Source organism: Anomalospiza imberbis, chromosome 3 (assembly GCF_031753505.1).
Source record: "Anomalospiza imberbis isolate Cuckoo-Finch-1a 21T00152 chromosome 3, ASM3175350v1, whole genome shotgun sequence".
Taxonomy (NCBI): domain Eukaryota; kingdom Metazoa; phylum Chordata; class Aves; order Passeriformes; family Viduidae; genus Anomalospiza; species Anomalospiza imberbis.
In genome coordinates, this window is record NC_089683.1 from 98141319 (window position 1) to 98163936 (window position 22618).

General features: G+C 50.0%; 1 protein-coding gene across 1 annotated transcript in view; it reads right to left on the minus strand.

Annotated features, from left to right (window-relative positions):
* The window catches only part of ITPKB (inositol-trisphosphate 3-kinase B), a 66956-nt gene that overhangs the window by 12771 nt on the left and 31567 nt on the right, over window positions 1–22618 (minus strand). The window contains exons 3-4 of the mRNA XM_068185938.1: window positions 2724–2823; window positions 1913–2126 (exon numbers count right to left, since the gene is read on the minus strand). Of these exons, the coding sequence (XP_068042039.1) occupies window positions 1913–2126; window positions 2724–2823 (314 nt within the window). The remainder of the gene's footprint in view (window positions 1–1912; window positions 2127–2723; window positions 2824–22618) is intronic.

The following is a 22618-nucleotide window of genomic DNA, read 5'->3' on the forward strand; positions in this document are numbered from 1 at the left end:
CCCAGCAAAACAACACAGGAATGGCCCTATCTGTCACTGTTCCACACCTCCTTCTAGTCATGCCCAGCACTGCAGAGGGACAGTGCCCTCTGCCCATATCCCTTGTGCCAAAATCCCAGCACTGAGTGTGCTTCACCTCCAGAACCAAGCAAAACAAACCAGGAGGGTGCTGAGTAGACTCTGTGGGACAGTTTTCCTGTGTCCCACGAGGCAAACTGGTGCCTTTGCTTAGGGCAGAGATCCCCAGGCCATCAGCCCCTTTGAAAAATACTGCAGGTAAAAGCAATGAAAGTCTTTGGCTGAGATCACCAAACCCATGATTTTGGTGCAGACGGAATAAAACAGCAGAATAAAGCAGCAGTATGCTAGAAGTGCTGCTCACACTGCTCAGAGAGCTAGAATTTCTTCTTATGAGAATGACAGATCATCAATGTCTGTGGCTTGGTCCTCCCCATTGCCTCAGGCTTGTGCCATTACCAAGGCTTAAGAAAGACAAAGCTTTGTTTAGGAGGGACTGGAGTAGGCTGCCACATCCCAAAGCCAGGTTGGCATGAAAAAAACCAACCTGTATCTGCCTGGCAGCAAGCTACTGGCTCAGAGTACAGGTTTAATACTCCTGAGGTTTAGATTATTTGCTCAGCCATGGGGATGCCCCATTCCACAGCATTAACTCCATTAATCCTCTCTCACCAGCTCCTCCCACAGCACCATCTTATTTCAGGATGACGATGCCCAGCACATTTGCCCCCTTGCCTGAGCTCCAAAACCCCAGGTGCATAAATCACCTGACATGTGATCTGTGCATGGGAAGCTTTCTTCCTCCCAGAGACAGCCACAGGAGCACCTGGGCAGCACGTCCAGCAGCTCTTCTTCTGGTGGCTGCTGTCCGGGTCCAGAGTGAGTCCTGTTTCTTTCCCACAGCAGCACGTGTGTGCCAGCCGGGGCCACATGGCTGCGCCGGGCCCTCTGCCCTTCCCTCCACCCCTCCGGTGGAAAGTATTCCCCGCCTCTTCCCTGCCGACAGCCCGGCACGCCAGTTCGAGTTTCACATCGGGATTCAGGAGGGGAAAAAAAGATTCCTCCCTCCCACAGAAACCATCAGCTTTTCCAGCAGCGCGTCTCCACCATGTCTGGGCTGCGCCTTTGCCAGCGAGGGGGGGTCTCAACCCTCCCTGCCACCAGCCTGCAGCACAGGGGCTGAGGGGTGGCCTGAGGCTGTTCCAGAACTGGCAGCCACCTGGGGTCACCAGCCCTGCTCACATCTACTCTGGGATACCCTTGTCAGCTGCGGCACGGCTCACTCAAAAACTGCTGCTGGCCAAGTGGCTGTAGCCTGGGATCCTGGTGGATCTGGACAGATGGTTCTCAAGGAGGACATGGGTAATGTTGCTCATCTGCTAGGAAATATTTCAAGAGCTTTGCATGAAAGGCACTGAACTACTTAGCACACGTATTTATCCCTCCAGTGCGCATCGGAGCAAAGGCTGAGCAGAGGGAAAATTTCTCACGCACTGAAATTGTGCCTTTCAATTGTCTTTATTGCATCCTTCTGGCACCCTGGGCAGGATTTCCTACACCCCATCCCTTGGCTGTGTCCTCATGTGGCAGACAGGACCTCTGAACAGCTACCGTGCCATTGCCATGTACCCAAACCCAAGCAGAGTGTTGTCCCCTCCACCACACCAAACCTTTCCCAGCATGCAGGACAGTCAGTAAGCAGAGAAGGAAGGAGCTTGGTGTATTCTTTCCATACCCAGCTTTCCCCATGGCTCTCTCATGGTATTGGCTGAGCTTTACCTGAAGACAGGTGAGCCTGGTATTCTTGTGTGTTTCAGGCAGTTTTACCTAGGTGATGCATTTACTTTTGAGTATCCCATCTTAAAACTCAGCAAACATCCCCAGCATCTCTCACCTGACCCCCATTTTGCAGTCCATAACGCAGGGGGAGTCAAACTCAGCCAGCAGATCTTCCATCTGGTTGTATCGCTCCCCATCCTTGACCACATCTCCGTGGTAGGCAGGGACATAGGGCTTCAGGACATCGTTCATGAGGCGGTCGAGGCACCGCTGCTCCGATTCACAGTGCTTCTTCAGTATCCTGCCATTGGCTGCTGCCTTGAAACTACCTGGTAGAGGGTGACAAGGGACAATGTGGCACTTGCTTTGGATGCTGGGGGGACAAGAAAGGCAGCCCAACACCTTGGAAGCACCTCCATTTACACCTGTACCCAAGGAGTCACTACAGGCAGGGACTGAAAAGCTCAGGCTGTCAGAGGTTTATGACCAGCACTGTCACACCCCAAAGAGGGCAGAGAGCCGTCCTGCAGCACCCAACACATTTGCTTCACATCCTCTGTGCACTTCTCTGTAGGTTCACATCTTTGTGCCTACGCTCATGTGTGGGGCACCTTTGTGCTGCGCAGCACCACCTGCTTTGCAGCGGGTCAGGAGGTGGGCCTGGCTCTCACCCAAAGCACCCAGCTTTCTGCTGCCTGAGGAAAAAGCAGCAATAATTCCTGCTGGCCCTGGGAGACTGAAAGCCCGGAGCACCTTCACACCACCCTCCACTAGCATTTAGATAAGTCACTCTCCTGGGCTGGGGACTGGGAGCTGCAAGCTGTGACACTCATGCAGCAGCCTAAAGCAATTCAGGCCAACAAAACTCATTAACCTGGGATAACAAAGGGCCCTGCCACCACTCTGTCCCTCCCCATGCTCTGTACCTGCGTGTCCCGCTAGCTGGATCCAAGGGTACTTCTTCTTGAAAGACATCACAAACGGGGACCAGTGCACCATATTCTTGATCTTCCTCCATGACTTGCTCTAAGGGGAAAAAAAATCATGAAGGTGAATGCAATGTTTTAAGCTTTTACTGTCTGTAAAGTCACTTCAGGCAGCATGCAGCTGTTTTGGACAGGGAAAGAGGCACCACAGCCAGCGCAGGATGGAAGCAAACAGAAAATCTGCTCTTTTCCCATTGTGCTGTGCCAAGCCACTGGGCCTCAACTCTACATTCAAAAATCACGAGTAACTTCACTAAAGTGGATGGCGTTACAGCGTTGTTCCAGTTGGCTGCTGCTGCTGCAGAGCACCCAGCTATCCGCACTGCCTCTCCCTGCTCCCTGCATCCCTCTGCGGGAGCAGCAGGGACATTAACCCATCCCTGAGCACCGCATTAGATCAACCCAGGACTGCCATCCAGCCACAAAACCCGAGCTGCAGGTCCTGAGGGGAACAAGAGCACAGGCACACAGAGGCTCCCTGCCTGGCTTTTGTTCCCCCTGAAAGGCAGCTGCTGTGTCCATTAAGCTGGAAACCCACGTGTGCTGATCTGCCCCTTCTGGCCCATCTGTAACTACAGTTCAGAGAACAATTCCCTCCTGACATGTTGTGTTTCTCACCAGATAGATTGCTCAAAACTATTTACATGACTCTAACGAAGGCTGCCCTGGACGAACGAAAGCCTCCGGCTCCTTCCTGCGAGTTTTTCCATGGATTGTTCTAGGGAACACACCACCAGTAAAAGGCAGGGGATGACCTCTTATCTTGGCCCCAGAAGGTGACGGCACAAACAAATTATGTGAACGATATACAACGGCAACAATGGAAAAATGCCTTCTTGCGGGAGCTGGGACAAACAGTGTAGTCCTTGGCTGCTCCAAGCTTCTGGGTTCAGCTGGAAGCCAGCAGATAAATTATCCTCATTTGCTCCGCTGTGAAGGCATGGGAGGGAGCCTTCCAGAAAGCCCTAGTAATCTCTTCCTCGTGTTTGGAGAAGTGGCCCCTGTTCCAGTAAATGCTTCACAGACAGGCAGGGAAGAGCCAGCAGCCCCAACTTGCAGTTTGGATGCTTGCTGGGAGTGAACTCACAGCACAGGAATCCATGCTGGGAACTGCTGACATGTTTAAATGGCGAGCAAGAAACCAGACAAAGATGTTAGTGTCTAAAGTGTAGAAATTACACCAGGTTATCCCTGCACCGTGCACCAGCCCGCTGGGGAGCCGGGAGATGCAGGGGCTGCCCAAGTGGTGGGCAGGACAGGAGTGGGAGAGGGGAAGTATAAAGGTCTTTCCCAACCTCGCAGCCTGGGAGGAGCAGGGCAGCCCTTCCCTGGAAGGCTGCCCGCGGTCAGGAGCGTCCCGGTACAGCCTGGCACTGGTACAGCCTTGCAGGAGTTTGGCAGGAGCTGCCCAAGCGCGGGGTGACACCGGGCATCCCCTTCTCCCGGGCTCCTCCGCGCCGTGGGCTCGCTCTGCTGCCCGGCTTGCTTGCTTTGGCAGGGGGGTTGGGCAGTTTTCTACCTGACATGAGGATGAATGTTTTTATTTCCACACAGAGTGCCAGAACTTGTGTGTTTTAGCTGTTCTTTGTTCTCCTTCTGGCAGAGAGCGAAGGGGAAGTGGGGGGGTGTCCCCTCCTTTTGTTTTTAAAATAGTAACATCAAGTCCTGGCTGATGTCATGAAAAAAGGGGAAAGAAAAAGTCTCCGGGGGAGTTTGGACTCTAAATGAGTGTGACCCACCTCCTCTAAAAGAAGGAGTCCTCCCCTCACTTGCAGCATAGCATCATAAGTCACTCAGTCCCAGGAAACATGCCAAGGCAATGCGCCTTCCCAAGCCAAAATTTTGGTTCATGGTGGTTAGAGCTTTATACTTAAAATCTTGAGGTACTTCAAGGTACAGGCAGAATGGAGGCAAACAGTCCCTAAAGCAGGGCAAGCCACTCTGGCTTCCCCCTGCTAGGGCTTTCCCAGGAGTGATGCTCTCCATTCCAGAACTGCTCCCAGTGCAGGGTAATGACCCTGAGTCCCCTGGAGACACAAAATACAACAACCCGTCTGCTGATCTGAACATGTCAGAGGGCCAGTCACTCAGCACAGCCACCCGAGGAACAGGTAGCACATCCTCACCCTCTTTATGCCAGAGGGAAACGTTTTCATCCAGGCCTCACCCGGTTTCAGGCACACCTTTAGTCAGGTATTTCCAACCCAAGTTTTAAGGACAAGTGTAACAACTTCTTTTATGTCAAAGCTTGAGGCAGCTTCATCCATTTCAAGCCACTTCCAATCTGCTGGATATTGACTGCAAGGTCAGTTGTCACTGCTGCAGGGGTGACCCACAATTCTGATTCACAGAGCCCCTTTCTCCCAGCTTCTCACAGAGGCAGCACTGGACACTAATAGGGGAGAAGACTGACTCTCTGATTCCTTCAGGAGCCACTGGATTTTTGTTTTACACCTGAGCCCCCTCCCAAAGAAATAAGGAAAAGTTTGCTTCATCAAAAGAATGTTGCTCTGTTGTGGGGAGTGCTCAAAATGCTGAGTTTTGCAAGGCACAGCTCCCCTACTGAACCAGCAGCTGCATGACTCCATCTGATCTCTGGGATAGGCTGCAGAGGGGGATCATGGAGGAGCAACACTGGTCAATGCCCCCAGGGATCCTGCCACTCCCTTTGTAGACAGCAAAATTCTCCCTAGGTAGAGTGTTGCTCCAGAAAGTCAGCCTTTGTACTTTCCCTTGAGACCCAAGAGAGATGGAAGGTGGCTTTTGACCATCTGCAGGGTCCTTCACCCTGGCAAGAGGTCTCTGTTTATTCAGACATTGATGTGCTTTCAGAGATCTCAAAGCCCACGGTTTGGGACCCTGGCCATGCCAACCCTCATGTCAGGCTCTACAGCCAGCCACAGAAAACCAGAGCCACGAAGTTCACACCACTCCAGTCTCCTTCCACAGCCACATGCAGGAAACAGCCCCTCTGCTGCCTCCTGCCCTGCCTGGTGCTATTAATAGACAAAGGGAGTATTAAGGCTATTTACAGTAAAGAAATCTTCTTTAACACGGCCTGTTGGGAACCATAAAGTCATCACCTCCAGGCTCGTCTGTAACTTTTGCTTTACATTTCAAGGAGTTATTTGCTCACACATCCAGGAGCACAGGCACAGCTGTAGGTGCATGGAGGTGTTAGCTGTGGTAACTCCCTGGATTCAAAAGGAATTTTCACCATACTGGAAGGAATAGCTCTGCAGGTGGCCAAGTGATGCAGGAGAAGGGCAGATCCGTGCTCTTCTCATTTGCCTGCAAGGAGGTGAACCCGCAGGTGGTCATTTCAAAAGGCGAGCACATTTCCAAGCCTTTTGCATGATCCAAGCCTGCACCTGATGTGGCACCCTGGCTCCCAGCTCTCCCCCAGTCCCAGCCCTTTGCCTCCCAGAAAACTCAGGAAGCTGTGTGGACCGACTGCACTCTTGCACAGGCAGCGAGAGCATGGAGCCTGTATAAGCAGGGAATATGCACGAGGTGTCTGATGCAATTCGACACTTTTTATTTAAAACCTGGTTCAGCATCAGCAAATGCCAACTGATTAGCTGTTAAGTAAATAATTTAGTGACTCTGGAAATATATTTAGCAAGGAACGGCACCGTTTTCCCTAATAGTCTGCCACATGGAAAAGAGGCTCAGCAACTGCAGAACCAGCTCTAAAAAATAACTTCTCAGGGTTTCTGCAGCACTCTGCTTCTGCCTCTGCCCTCTTACAGCTTTTGCTTACTGCACAGAGAAGTATCCCAAGCCAGGAGTGGGATACAGGCCAGAGGAGTTAATCCCTCCCAGTGAGCACCCACAATTGGTCAGGGGGAGAGGAGTGCTGGCAAAACAATTTTATCTGCTCTATGTTTAACTTTACTTATCTGAAGCTTAAAGCAAACTCTAGGCTTTCCCCATCTGTCAATAGAGCTTCATATGGAAAGAACAACACAGGAGAATTTAGTGCCAGCGCAGAAGGTCAGAGGATATACTGTGTTTAATTAGATTAAACAAAAAGTGACTGATGAGCTCAGTGCTCGCTGTACATTTTCTCTATTGCATATTTATTCCTTTAATGTCTGTTCAAAGGAGACGTGCCTTTCTCGGACTGCCTGTTGCCTCCCTTTCCCAGCATGAACACTGGTGGAATTTGACTGGTGTTATTCCCCATGCATGGAGCCAGCAGGGTGCTCTTCCCTTTCCACGCATTCAGCAAGAGAGATAGGCAGTAACTGATTTAATTTGCTGAAATTATGCTTTCCTATGGTTTTATGGGACCAAACGTTCCTGGAAATAGCAGGAGCTGGACCTGTATTTTAGTGCTTTTTATTAAGTAGAGCATGCATGGTTAGAGGCTAGATTACACAGCTGGGCCAGGGGATGGAAAAGAGTGGGAGCAGCATTAAATTAATGATTTTCCCAATTGTGAAAAGAACTTCAGCTCCTTTCCCCCAGGAAAATAATGAAATATCCTAGGATCAGAAGATGTAGAGGAAAACTATGAGGAGACAGTAGTGTCACCAATGCCCACTGCTTCCCCAGGCTTCACTGGAGTTGCTGCAGCCCAGGGACGTGCATAAGTGACACCTTGGCTTTCCCTTCCCTTTGGAGAAAGCCCTGCTCCTGGGGGCTTCACTTCCAGCTCTTCTAAAAAGTGACATGAAGCTGTGCTGTTGCAGGCTCCAATATGTTTCAATCACAAGTAGGAGGGTTGGATGGCCAGAGCCTGTCTGGTTTAAAAAAACCAAGGCAGCAAGGGCTGGGAAGGGCACACTTTGCTTCACAGAGCCCTCCTCTTCAATAACTAAATGAGCGGGGGAAATTTTTGCCTGCAGAGTTCCCTCCGTGCCAGCCCGCTCCACGGCCATGCACATACAGCCAAGGAAAAAGAGGCCATTTAGTTTTCCATGTTTAAAAGAATGAATGTGTTTTCTTTTGCTCTTTAAAAAGTAGTTAAGGTTTCCCTAGTGATGATTGTTTCCCTTGACTGGGAAAAACCTTGTCACTGCAGCCTCGGCAGGGAGGCCAACTTTGTTCATTGTGCTGGACTCTGGGCACGCAGGGCGGCTGGGCAGAGCTGGCAGGTACCATGGAATGCCTCCTCCTGCTGTGTCCTGGCTTGGGGGTGACCAAAATTCAGGATACCCAGTGAAAAACCTGTATTGTGATGTGATGTGATGTGATGTGATGTGATGTGATGTGATGGTGCAGGGCTGGGGCTATGCTCTGCTTGGTAGCAAGTGACAGCCCATATTCTAAGTCGTCTTCCTCCTACACAAACCCCTCTCACCCTTGCCAATGGTTCTGTACTGCACAGCAGACAAATAGCCTTGTTTTGGACAGAGGAGCAGCTGGCAATGGAGATGGGGGGCTTTGGATCAGCGAGCATTTCTTGATTTAGTCACGAAAGGCATAATACAAAAGTTTCAGCAGCTCCCCAAAACCTGGCAGAAGCAATGCCAGTTCCATGTCCCACAGATACCACTGAGCAAATATAAAGTGAGGCCCAACATCAGGCTTCACTGAAGTTAATACAAGGAAATACAGTGTGATGACTGACAGACATTTCTGGGTGCCTAGAAATTTTAGTGCATAGCTCCAAGCCTCATTAGATAAATTATTTTAATGACTGTGGTATAGATGCTCCTGTTGGGGTGTAGTTACTTCTGCTGGGGTCTAGCAGCTTCTGCTACTCTCCAAGGTCTCCATCTCATTTAGAGTGAGAAAAAAAATCCTAACACATGCACTCTTTTACTTCAAAAACTTTGTTTTTCAGAATAGTCTTGTTTTAGCCAGGAAGGATTTTGCCTTTCACAAGAGAGAAACCACTCCCCTCTGGTTTTGTGAGGAATGCTCTTTTCTCCATTGGGAACAGGGAGCTCTCCCACCAAGACCAAAGATCTGGGGTAGAGGGTCATAGAGATAAAGCTACTGCTTCTCTGCTGTCTGCAGAGATCAGCATGCGTGATAGAGGAGCCTCAGTAAAAATGCGTGAAAGCCAGGAACATCTGCTCAGATCATGGAAAAAATATTCCAGTGTATTGGAAAAAACAAGGAGCTTGTTGCAGGCTCCCTCTTCCTGCTTGTGATGAAGGCAAGGAGAATTAGAAAGAGCAGAGGCAGATGAGTGAGCAGCAGTCCTTCAGCTTGACCTCCCCGATGACAATGGAAGGAAACAGAGCGGCTGGGAGCCGGGAGCACAGCAGTCACCCATCGCCTGGAAGGACATTTGGAACCTCCTCACCCACAATGCATGAGCAGAGCGGAGCAGCAGAGCAGGAGCCACGTCAACACCACACTCAGGGGAAATGGCTACAGAGAGGACAGTGGTGTTAGACCTCTCTGGCCAGTTTGGCAAAGAAGGAAAGAAGACCAGAAAAGCCTAAGTGAGAGCAAAGGCAAAAACTGCATTGGAGCTCAGAGTAGCTGAGCCTCAGAGCAACTGTTGCCTCCATGAGGCATTTCTTCTGGTGGAGAGCCTTTACTGAAGCAAAGCTGAACACCTCCTAATGCAGATCAGCCACAACTGACCCTCCCATAAAGCCAGTAGAATTATTAATTGCCAGCATCAGATACGTTCAGCCTACTTTCCTGAGTGGGAACTGATCCAGATCTCTGCAAATGTATTTGTTACTCATTATGTACACACCAATAAGATTTGTTAAGCAATGTTCAGCTTGGAAAAGGTGAGTGATTCAGAAACAGCTAATCACTTTTGGTGGACTGCTACTTAAGCTGTACAGTGCTTCTTCCCCAGAAAGCAGCTAGCCTTTAAAAGTCAGCAGACTATAAAAATCCTTGCTGGTAGCCAAAAGTGGGCCTTGGTGAACTGATTTGTGAGAAGAGTCCCAGAGCACTGCAGCTCATTGGTGCAACACACTGGTGCAGCCAGACCAGGCATTCAGCTGAGAAACGGGATGTGCTGCCCAAAGATCTGACCCTGTATCCCTCTATCAAGGAACTTGTCATCAGCTTTGATGGAAACTGCTCTGTTTCCATCTGGAGACTTGTGTTTGATCCCTTTCCCAGTTCCAGGGTATTCACCACCATCTTTCTGGTTCCAAACACCGTTTCAGCTCATCAGCTCCTGCAGCAGCACAGCACACACTGGGGACATGGGCTCCTGTGCCTGTGCTGGCTCTAGCACTTCTCACTCTCATGCTGCTTGCGGGCAAGGATCCCTGCAGCCTTCCCAATCCTGCCACTGTGAATCCCAAACTGCTTCTAGTTCCCACATGCTGAGACCAGGAGCTGTGCCCTTCTTGAGAGCAAACAACTGCATCAGTCTCTGGTTACTTGATTTGAAGTCCAGCTCAGGTCTCTACAGGCCAGAGCCGCAGCTTAGGATACGGAAGAGACTCAGGTCCTAAAAGTTACAACAGAGTGTCTCAGAGGGCAGTGGTTTGGTAAGGCACAGCCTTCCTGCAAGAAACAACCTGAATACAAAACTTGTGCTTGTACATGTCAGGGATCTGGGATCTATAGCTTTGCCATATCCTCCCAAGGGATGAGCCAAACCCTTCAGTCCTTTGGGAAAAAGGAGTGTCAGCACAGGGCATGTTGGGAACACAGGTAGTCAGACCAGCAGGAGATCATAAAAGTGCCAGTTATTTCCAATCTGGCTGATTTAGACTGGTAGATAGAGTTAATCATAGGATAGGGGCTGCCAAATGCTCTGTTCTACAATTTGAAGGTAAGGTTTTAGAGATTTAAATGAGGATGACACATTTACAGCCTGCCTGGAGGCACTTGGGTCAGAGACACCAAATGCAGAAGCAACCTCAATGACTGGAACAAAGCATTACTTTGTTCTTAATAGCTGGTTTTTTCAGTCTGATTTCTTTCTGTCAGCTTCAGGAGGCGACCCAGAAATCTTGGTACCTGGACTAGTGTGCTCTCTGACAAGGGCCATGACATGAGCTGAAATGCCCAGAGCTCATGTCCCCAGAGAAGAGGGGTGGACAGGGACCTCCTCCCCGCACAAGGCCCAGAGCAGGCACACGCTATGATGTGATGATATCACATCACTCATCCTTTCATTCTGGCATTACCTAGCAGGGTGGATATGGGCCAGACAGGGCTGCCACGGACTCCCAGTGCTGCTGTAGCCATGTGAAGTATTTCCTCTGGCATAGCACAGAGGGCATTGATACGGATGCTGAACATGCAACACCCTGGGTGCATAATGCCCATAAGCACTGATGATACACAAGCAAGGTCAGCCAAGCCAAGTCATGCCATATCAATCAAGCAATCTGCAGGAGAAGCTGGATGAGAAAGGCCTGGCTTGTAGACTTGAGTTTTACTGTTGCTGAAACCCCCAGACCTTCACACTGGTTTTGGACACAGAAGACCTTTCCACTGCTGCTCCCTTGCTCTGTCCAGTCATGGAGTTAGATCCCTGTTTTTCTGCTGTTTGACTATAACTGCACTTTACTTTGTTGAGTGTTTGCATGAGAAATGCATCTCTCCCATGAGCACTTCCAAGGAAAATGTTCAGATGCTTTTAAAGTGCCTTCTGTGAAGTGGGAAGGCAGAGCTGGAAGGGAAGAAAGGGCCAAGCTCTGGCTGCGGAAATTTGTTTAGAACAGAAAATTTTTTAAATTAATCATTAGCGCTGAACATCCTCACATTTACTGGGTATAGGAAGTGTAAAAAGGTGATTTAGAAGAGCAGTTACAAGTTTCATAAACATGACTAAACTCTAAAGCTAAATGTTCAACATGCGTGACCTTTTAATTCCCCTTTAAATCAGTTTAGCACTTTCATTTGTGTTTGGAGTCCCTCATGTTTGGATAGCACTTTGGTGATTTAAAGTAATATTTAGGAGTTTTATTGTCTCTCCTGCTTTGGAGCTGGGACCACAAATCCTCTGCTAAGTGGCTGGAGGAATTTCTGCTTGCACAGGAGCTGCTGGGAGCACCAGCCTGCCTCGGCCATGGCTCCCCAGCACTCCCAACACATCGCTATGGCATGGTCCCTTTTTCCTAGGCAGCTCCTAAATATAATCAGTAACCAGCAGAAGCTCCTTCAATAATGGAAGTGCAGTTTGAGCCTTCTTGGTCTCAGATCCTTAGAGGAGGAGCACAGTAGAAAGATGATGGCTTTGGGAAACATCTTTGCCCAGAAAGGCATTGCAAGCAGCCAGGAAGCCACAGGCACACGCCACACAGCACCTTCCTCACAGCTGCAGACCTGCTGTATATGAACCACACAGGGCCCAAAGCATCTTCCCAGGAGACTTAACACAGCATGTCAGAGCGTTTGGTCTTTGAAGAGCACTAAGAGCTATTAAAAAAGTGGCCTAAACCGGAAGGCAAAGAGAGATTTGTTACAGGCATGAGCACCCACAGAGCAGTTTCCCCATATGCTGCAGGTAAGGGCAGTGCAGCTCAGCCTTTCAGCTCTGCATTACTCCTGGAACCAGGGCTTGAGGGTATACATGAGACTTCTCTCCCTCAGAATGAGAGAGACACAAGCTCGTTCACCATGGTCTGCTTCCAAGCCCACCTTGTGGGTGCTCTGAGACTTCCTCCTCCATCAGCTTTCCAGCCACACTGCCCTGAATGGATATGGGAAGCATAAACCATGCACTTTAGAAGCAGCTGCATGTGGGAACTCCTTCCTCACTGGACACATCAACCACAGGCTGTGCTGGAGCCAGAGGCTCCCAGCAGCATGGCAAGACCAAGCTAATTACAGGGATTCAAACGTGGACCATCTCACATGCTCAGCTGCTCATTCCCAATTCTCCACACAGCAGAGTCAGGCTGAGAACAGGGACTCTATCCACATTTACTTCAGTTAGATTACCCCATTCCCTATCCATACAGATCCAGACCCAGCTGCACCCATGCTCTGCCAGGCAGGGTGCTCCTCACTGCCACACCCAGGAGCTGGCTCACCCAGCCTAGCGAGGACAGAGGGTGGCACCAGCTCGGCAGAGCCAGAGCACCGGCTGTGAGCAGCCTGTACGCCATGTGGGACCCTGGAGACCAGGATGGAGGGAGGAATTCATATAAACAGCACACCTCAGCTGCCCCCCAGCCCACTGCAGCAGGAGGGCTGGCAGCGAGCAGACCTCACACAGACCAGCAGTAATTTTTTCCTCGGCTTCATTTTCGGAGTCAGAGCCCTACGCGCACCCCTTCACCATTTTAGTTATGAGTCATCGAAAAATGTCAGCTGTAGGTACACAGCTCGACTCCTGCAGGGCCAGGTACATACCTCTGCTCCCAAAGCCAACGTCCTGCCACGCCTGCCTGCTGGGAGGGCATCCGAGGAGCCGGCTGGGCAGCGCTGTGCCAGGGGAAGGCCAGCAGCGCCGGGGGAAGAAGCTGTCACAGAAGAAGGCAAGGAGGTTTCTTCCCACACCGCTTCTTCCACGCTGCCTCTGACGCTTTTGCGCAGAGCTGGCAAGCCCTGCTGCACCCCGGCACTCCCCTGAGCCCTTAGGGAAAGGAACGGGATCCTCAGAGACACAGACAGGGTTACCCAACCCTACATCCTGGTGTGGCACGCAGGCTTGGATTTTCCAACCCAACCATGCACTGACACGCAGGGGTGGGGCGGGGGAAGAAAAAGAGGATTTCAGCTGTTAACTTCTAAGAAATTGAGGGAAAGCTTACCACTCCTGTGTAACTGGCCCCAGTCTCCTGAGAGCTGGTACGTGCCATGCTGCAGAGGTGCCAGCCGGGGGAACACCGGGGTTTTGGTAGAAATAGGAATGCAGGGCCAGCAAAGAAATTTGCTGCTTTGGTGCAGACTTACACAGGGTGCTGGGAAGGAAAATGTTTCTCTAACTCAAAAGGGAAATGCTCATCTGAAACAGGAAAATGGAATTTTCTTTTGAATGCTAATAGCAGAAAATCACCTCTGCAGTGCCTGTGTGTTGAACCCCTGGGTGTGCAGCAGGGAGAGGATGCCTGGGGAAAAACACCCTGTCCCTGCCAAGGGGGCTCACTGAGGACCCCAGGAAAGCCCTGGGGGCTGCTGCTGGCACAGGCACAAACGTGCTGAGGTTTTGGGGGGAAACACTGCTCAGTCAGGCCAATAGCAGAGTTGGCAAGTGCCCTACGTGGGAGTCCCAGATGTGGGAAGAGGGTCTAACTTCTACAGCAATGCTGACAACAGCAATGCTGACAACACACTGACCACAAACGGCATCACCCAAGGATCACCCAGGCAATGCAGGTTTGTAAAGACAGATCCAGAGATCTGATTGCTTTTTGGGGAAAAAAGAAGTGAAATTCTTTCTAAACTAAATATTTCTATTGAAAGAGACTATTTTAAAGTGGGTGGCATGACACAGTGTGACATCCTTAAAAGAGGTAGAGATCATGGATTTCACATTAAAACTCAGATAGTCTTCCTTGGAACAGCATGTTATGGTTGAAGAGAATTCCCATGAATTTTCTGGTCCAAAAAAGGAGACAAAGATGAAGGGTAGTTATCTCTAGCCCTACAATAGTGAAGGCACTTGCAATACAATGAACAGAGGCAATACAATGAACACATTATAAACATGGGTGTAGCACAGGCAGAGTTTAGCTCATTGTGTCCTAGAGTTTCTAAATATATTTTGGCTTGAGGGAAGAGCAGGGGAGAAGAGAAATGAATATAGGGAGGACGCCCAGTCTTCTGAACAACTGAGTTTTCCATCAAGGCACAAGCCCACGATCTCTGAGGCTGCATTTGTGGGTAGCAGCCAGCTGCTGAAGTCCTCCTGCTGCAGGCAACTATGTTTAGCTTCTCTTACAAGGTGAAGGAAGCAGAAGAGGAGGAAAAAAACTTAGTCATCTTCTCCCCTCAGACATTTTGCTGTTCATTCACTTCAGCAGCACATGAAGCACTTAGTCACTCTGTCTCCGACAGGCTATTTCTATTTTTATTTTTCCAAATCAAAATAAAAAGAGAAAAAGGAGGTTCCTTCCCAAATAAGCAGCTAGTGGAGGAGGCTGGGGGTGTGAGCAGCAAGTGACCAGGACTTCACCCCACAGCTTAGTAGCTGCAGCAGACACCCAAGAGAGTGTTTGCAGCGTGCAGGAGGAGAGAGGGCAGGCGCTGCCACTTCCTCTCACTCAGCGACAGCTCAATGAGCTGCTTCAGCAAACCAAGGTGCCAAGCATCCTCTGGAGCTGAGATCTGCTTCATGCCCCTACAGGCAGTTGGCATCTGCCCTCACAGTAAAATCAGTGTTCTAACACACCACTCATGCTCCAGGTGTTTTCCAGCAGCAAGGACTATCTTGCAACCTAAGCCCCACATCCAGCTTGGATGTCCTCCATTCTCCAACTCAGAAATACAGGGTCAGAGCAGCACTTCCTTTGGGGTTGATTTTAGTAAACCAGCCACCACAGCTCCTGTGTTAGAGTCCTTAAGGATAGAAACTTTTGTCAAAACTGGCTTTGTCCAACAGTGTTGTAGAACACCAGAAAACTGCTGCCCTTCCTGACTCCTCTCATCCTCAGGAGAGCACAGGGGGTGCTTGACACTGTCCCTTCCATCGGTGAGCCTTTTGACTGTGAAATGCAGGCACCAAAACCAAGGTGCACACTGGTGCTGAGATGCAGCCTCAAAAGGAAGAGCTTGAACAGCAGCAAGAAATAAAGTGTCTCTGAATGCAAGTGCAATGTAGAGCTGGGCATTTGGTTTCTCTCCTGGGCACAGTACCCTGAAGGATCTGAGGACAGGGAGGCAATCCCCAAAACTCCCATCATTTCTCCCCCATCAGAAGCCAACCCACTGGCATGGCAGTGACCCAGTGCTTTACAACTGACTCAGGATGGGGTTTTTGGAGGGCTCAGAAGGCACCCAGATGGCTCACAACTTCCTGTTGCTTCATCTTTACAATAAAGCAACATAAATAGATCTTCATTCTTTGTTGACATTTGATGCTGTACAGCAAAACAGGCATTGTTAACCTAAAAATAGGAAACGCTGTGGCAGCTTTGAAGAAATTCAGCATTTTTCCTGTACTGATGCAAACCCGGTGGCCGAGTGCCAGATGCCTCTGTCCCGCTTTGAAGAACGGTGGAATTCTTCGCAGCACTCATAAATCACCTCTTTGTTAGCACCCGGCAAGCTCCAGTGACACCAGCAAACCCTGGTATTTCCTTCTTCTCCCTCGTAAGGGAGGGGGGGATGCTTAATACTACATTTCATCCCTGGTGGAGATGGACAGCCCCGCACGCCTATTGCCGAGCAGAGCGCAAGCGGAGGTTGCCACGGCAGCCGCTGACGCACAGCTGGGCCCCACTTCTACATTTTTCCATTACACGGTGTTGAAGCTTGCAGAGCAGGAGGTAGCTTTCCTGAGTGAGCAACTGAGAGATCAGCGAGATGGCAGGGCTCTGCAGGGCACGCTGGGTGCTACTTACGCCACATTTAAAAGAAGGAGCGTGCCATGCAGCCAGAAAGCTGCCTTGCTCGGAACAAATGAGTGCACGTCTTCAGAACTGGCTTGAAAAAAGGGCACACCTATCACTACACCTCTCAGAGTGTGGGTATAGAAAAGTCAAGGTTCCAAGCAGAGCGTGGTGTGGGTGGAGAACCAAAATTCCTGGTGGCTTTCCCTGTGGAGCAGAGGGGTGAGTCCTGGGGGAGGATGGGCTGACACAGTCCTCACTCCAGCATGTTACACAGGTACCTGGGCGTGCTGGGATCAGGGCAATGTGGCTGTGCTAGCACAGGCACTGCTGCCAGTCCCTTCACTGGGTCCCACCCACAGACATGCCCATTTCACTGCTGTGCCATCATCCCCAGAGTGATTTAAGGGGGCTGAGACAGCCCTGCTCACGCTCGGGAAGGGCCTCTGCCCTGCAGCATGGATGGGGAGCAGCAGCACAGCCTAACCAGCCACAAGAGCAGCTCTTGCCATACACACGGTCTCTCTCAGCTCCACGCTTTGGTGGCTCTCAAGGTCAGGTTTCTCCAGATGTTCATCTTAGTTCATGGACTGATTTAAACCCTCCTCTCCCACTGCTGGGTGCCAACAACCACAGGGATGGTCCTTCAATCAGTAGCTCAGGGCAGCAGCCTGCCCAGCTTCTGCACAAAGCCTGAGCTATGTAACATCTCTGGTCACAGCTTATCTACCTCCCAAGCAGCTGGAAGCTGCAGGCCAGGCTTGTGAGGTATACCACCAAACACAACAAGCTATGCAGTTTTTAACCACCTCAGAGCCTCAGAGAACAACCGGGGAACATCAAGCCATTTTTGGGCATACCTATGTCAAGCACAACTCGAACATTTCGGGGGATGGAGTACACTTGCTGGAAGTTCAGCTAACTGTTACGGTGTCATTTCATCATGACAATTCAGGATCAACATTTTAGGGTCACTGTTTCCTCTTCGGTTCAGTTATTTTCCCGTGTTCACAAATCTGTTTGCCCTTCCCTGGTGTGGGCAGAAGTAGCAATCTCTGCATTCCTTGCAGGGATCTTCTGCCCTGCAGGGTTAATGCCCCCAACCACGCTGGGGCACTCTGCAAGTACTGGGAGGCTGCAGCTGCCTCACAAATCCACTTCTCTTAGCAGTGTGCTGGCTCACAGTGTGGCAATCCCACTCGTGGAGTCAGGGACCTGCAGAAAGGTGTAAAACTAAAGTGTTAGTTCAGTGGTACTGAATCATGGCATGGGAAATGTCTCCTCTCTGAAGGAAGAAAAAAAAAGGTAAAAAACCCTGTGTGTTTCCAAGCTCTTGAATTGCTCCTGTTGTTTATTAGGGATTGAAGGAAGCTACAAACAAGCAGTCTCACCTACAGGGTGATCACTAGAAGTTCCCTATATCCCCCTTGTAGATTTTCTATATGAAAAACAAGTGCAGCTCTCTACAGAGAAGCACTGAGATCTTCACAGTCTCAGAACAAAGGGTACCATGATCAACTCAAAATCAGAAGTTACCTTTTGGAGCTTGTTGCTTTTTGGTGACTTTGCTGAGGTCCACTGCTTGGCTCCACTGTTTGGAGCCACTGTTTGGCCTGTGGGGAACAAAACCTTATTTTTTACTGCTAAGTCACAACTCTGTGCAACAGCATATAGCTGCCAGGGCCTCTCAGGGATGTAACTGGACTTACAAGATCCCTGGCCTTACATGGAATGAGGAGGAGAGATTTGGAGAAAATGAGCTGAACTGCTTTGCAAATGTACTGTCCCTGGCACATGGCAATCTACTAATAAAAGCAGTATTTGCATTTTTTGCATAAAACCAATTTGGATTCACTGTTCCTTCACCTGCACGAGCACCAAGACTCTCTGCATGAAAAACAAGTTAGGAAGCTACTGATGAAAAAGTGGCATTTGCGATGCTACCGCTTCAGGATCTACTGAAAATGTTTCATGTGCTGCCTGTCAGAGCAGACAAAGTGCTTCAAACCATGGCCACCAAAAGACATGAGTCCCAGTGACAGCCGCATCACTGGGGGAGGCTCACACGTCCTCACCAGTGTACACTGGTACTACATGACTAGGATGACACAGCTACCAAGGGACACGTCCCAGGACTCCGCCAGGGAGAAGGATCCATTTCTCCTGAGCTGGCATCTGTGAAATGTCCAAGAAAACTGCTGCCAACACTCTTCCTGCATGTGGGCTCTGGGCCAAGGGCATGATTGCAACCCTGGGGTTCAGTATTGACCGTATGACAGCACTTGCACAGCTCTGCACAGGAGCTATGCAAATGTTGTGGCTAAATATTCTCCATTCCTAATCACAAATGTAATTGCCTATGCAAAGATGGTGCACCCAGGTAGTGACTGCCTGGGCCCCCTTCCTCGGCCCACTCACCCCTGCATCAGGGCAAGGCAGGGACCCCCAACACCCCTGCTCCAGCTCACGAGGGTAGATGTAAAAATCTCACAAGACCTAAATCTCTTAGTGGTGTTGTCCAGGCAGCAGAGTACTGTGGGTGCAGAGGAATAATAAAAAATCCGTAAGTAAAAGTATTTTGTCTTGGCTAACACATGCCTATGGAAACAGCAGCACGTGTCTATCCCTCTTACGTAGTCACCGGCACAAGTAGACATGGCACAAGCAGAGGGAAGGTGTCCTATTTTACTTAGATTATAAACAACTGTAAACTTTTAGTGCATTACAGTTAGTGGTTCTGTAATGGAAAAGTTTATATGCTGGAAATAGTGTCTTGTTAATGAGCTAGGGTATTTTTAGTATTTTTAATAGCCACAGGGTGTTTAAGATATTAACAAAAAACGTGTTGATGAGGTGACTACTTGTGACACTCACTGATGTGCCAGACAAGAACAAAGTATTCTCAAGTCAATGACTGGCACATCCCAGAGAGTGGCTAGATGAGGGGAGGGTAGAAGAGAAGATTTTTGTTTTCTGTATAGAGAGGTAGTTAAAAAAAGGATCATTGAAAGCATTTGGAAAGTTTTAGCTGTGGCAAGCAACTAACAGAGACCCTTTTGGAAGATGCAGGTCCCATTAAGAGGTTGTTAATTTGAGTTTAAGCAGCTCCAAAGGAAAGGAGCAGAAACACTCATAGAACCAAGGATCTGGACAAAATCAGGAGGAGAGCTGCAGCTGTGTTTCAGCTGCACAGCAACTGAACACAACACAGTGCTGGGATTTGGGAATGGCAGCAGAGCTCACTGTGAGGGCTCTCAGTTTCAAGTAGAAAGTTTCAGATGTAGGGAGATGGGTAATGCTCATGTGGGGCACCATCCTTCGCCCCACAGCACCGCTGCATTTTTGGATGAGAAAGAGGACAATATAAAAAATTATGCACTCCAAGAGTCTGGTCTCAAGAGCTGGATTTTGTGAGTCAGGCCCAGTTTTGTTGAGCCTCCCAGTCCCACTGGAAATTATGAAAAAAACCCACCCTCTCTTCAGACAAGCCTGCCCTTTGTGCGCTGGAGATCCTGTTCCCGTGGCGTGGGGCCCTTCGCCACTCCTGTGCTGCTTTGGGCCATGACGGGAAGGCTGGGATTTGGGGGAACCACCCTGCCCCACCTGGGCACGGGAGAGCAGCTCCTGAATTGAAGGCATGTGGTAAATTCACCCGGGATAAGTTTCCCTTTACATAGCCCTGTTTGAGCAACTTTCTGGAGCCAACTTTTAAAGGCTGCAACTTTTAAAGCACCCATGAGCATTGCCTGACTGTAATTTAACCTTGTGATAATTTCAACCCACGTAAATGAAAGCCATAGGGGTAACTTGTGCCTTTCAGCCCTGTGAGAGAGCAGCCACACCAGCCAAGCGTCCCATGTCAGCTGAGCATCCCATGCTCAGGAGCCATTAACACCCGAGTCAGGGGAAGGAGGACAGAAAGAAATGGAATATAAAGCCTGAACTCAGGGCTGGAGCTTTGCCCCTTGGGTAGGTGCATGCTTTGAGAAAGCTGAGAGCTGTACACAGTGATTGAGAGTTGATACCAGAGCTGTGATTACTCAAATTAAGATGCCACTTCAAACCGAGGATTGGTCCCACCGTGCACGATGCTACATCATCTGGGCATATCTGGCTAAAGATATTTTCCTTCATGACCCATTCCTATGCCACATACACACTGCTTGCTTCTCCCCCTCTTCACTTCTGCTGGATAGACAAAAGAAACTCGACCAGCACCTCACTGTGGCCATCTCTTGCAATGGAGAGAGCCAAGGAAGAGCTCACTGTATCCCGGAGCCCCATGCCCCAGGGCAGCCCTACACAGCCAGGGTGTGATGCTGATGGTGTGCCTGGCAGCCAGCTCCATCCCTGGTCCACCAGCAGCCAGAATTCACTTTACTATCACTTTGGCACACTCCTTCCTTCCTTGGCAAGACAGGCCAGGACTAAACTTTTCCATTGAGACGGGTAAACAAAGACTTTGCTTTTCCCCCCATAACAAAGTTTAGCCCAGGAAGTCACATGAGTGCAGCTGCATCCAGCATGTATATCCAAAATGGCTCGAGCTGCTGGCAGAGTATGGATGCACAAAACTTGATACAGGACAAAGCTCTGCCCTGGAAATGCCCTTCCACCAATGCGTGGAATTGCAGCAGAAACATCCTGTCCTTCCGCACTAAGGCCAAATCTGACCCTTGGCCAGAGTGGATTCCACTGCCACACACTATGTGTCAGGGAGGACACACTGACACTGTCAGAGCCAGCTCTATGTCCTGGCTCTCCCCCTAACTCCCCACAGCCCCTAAAACGTCCCCCTGAATTGCTGTCATGTGTTGTCCCAGTGCACAAAAGGCACCCTTGGCAGGACACTGAAATGCAGGTACAGGAATTTTGTTGCTGCAGGAGCCTGGCTGCCCCAACCAGCCTGGGGACACAAGCTGGAAAACTACCCTGCAAAATATCTGTGCTCTGGAGTATGGAGAAACTATGAACAGTTTGCCTTAGGGGCAGCAAAAACACAGGGATTTACTAATGGCCATTTTCTGCTATTAGAGCAATAAATCCATTCAACTGTCAGCCAAAATGCCAGAGAAAAAGAATGTGAGCTTAGGGAAAACAGGAAGATAAAAAAAGTGTTGTTAGTTGAAAATATTTTCCTGCAACTTTTAGAGGCAGTTCTGAGCCCAGCACCAATCAGTCAGAAAACCTGCTACCTCTGAACCTGTGCCAGGCCACCCCTGTGGCTATTGTGCTTCCCCTGGACTTCCTCACCCTAAACAGAGCTTCACAAACACCAAAACACTGGGAATTTCATCTGAAGCTCTTGCAGAAGATAGCAAACGCAGACTGTGCCCTTTCCCCTTCCCAGGGAGGAAGGCAGGCTAGGAGGTTCAAGGGCAGCACGAGGTGTTGATAGTCTGCGGAATTGGAGTTGTCCCGAGCCTGCATTTTTTTCACTGAAAAATCATTTCCATTGATGCCATTTTACTGCACCCCCCCCCCCTTGTGCCCCTTCTCTTCCCTCTCTTCCCTCATTGGTGAGCTTTTCTGGATGTTTTCTGACAGAGGGCATTGTCCTAGTAACCTCGAACTGACTGGTGGGGAAAATGCAAGGCAAATGGGCCAGGTGAGTAGATATGTGGTGGCTCAGCTTCTCTTAAAGCTGAATTCCTGCTGCCACCTCCAAAGGTGCCTTCAGCATGGGCAACTGACAACAGACAGGATCCAACGTCTTGTAATCCTTGTGCTGCTCAGCAGGACATTTCCAGCCCCTATACTGGGGCTGCCCATCTGCAGGCAAGAAGCTCTGCCCCTGTTTTGTTCCCAGTAAAAGCACAGACATGGAGGTGTTTGGCTGGAAAACTGTTAGTAATTCCATTTCCCAGGAATCTGGGGGCTGTTCCCTCAGCTGGAGTCCCCTACCTCGTGTTGCAATACGCCATGGCTGCCTGGTGGCAGCCAGTGACAGCCAATTCCAGCATTCCCACTCAATGCCTTGCCCCCTACGGAAATGAGCTGTCAGGCCTGCACAACTGGGATGACAGCTTCCAGTTGTGCTGTGCTTTCACCTTGCAGCCCATTCCCAGTGGATGGGCAGGATCCTCAGCCCAGGTACTTTGCCCTGTTCTGTTCTGATCCCTCCAGCTGATTTTGGCAGCTGTGACCAGAGCAGGTCGCTCAGTGGGTCAGTGCTTGCTCTCAGTGGCCGGGAAAGATGGATCAGCACAGAGCAGGGCTATCAAACTGCTCCTTCATGCCAAGCACTCCCAGCTCATGCTCAGAGACACGGAGGTCCCATGCTGAAGTGCTGCCAGACTAGCAGAGTATCACTAGAAGGGCAGTGGCCCCTCTCCCTGTGGATGAGAGCGACTTTCCAGGACCGGCAGGATGTCCCTGATTGGGGCTGAGCAGAAACTCAGGTGCAGCAGTGAGACTGAGAGGCAGGAGGAGGGCAGGAGCCAGGGCCCT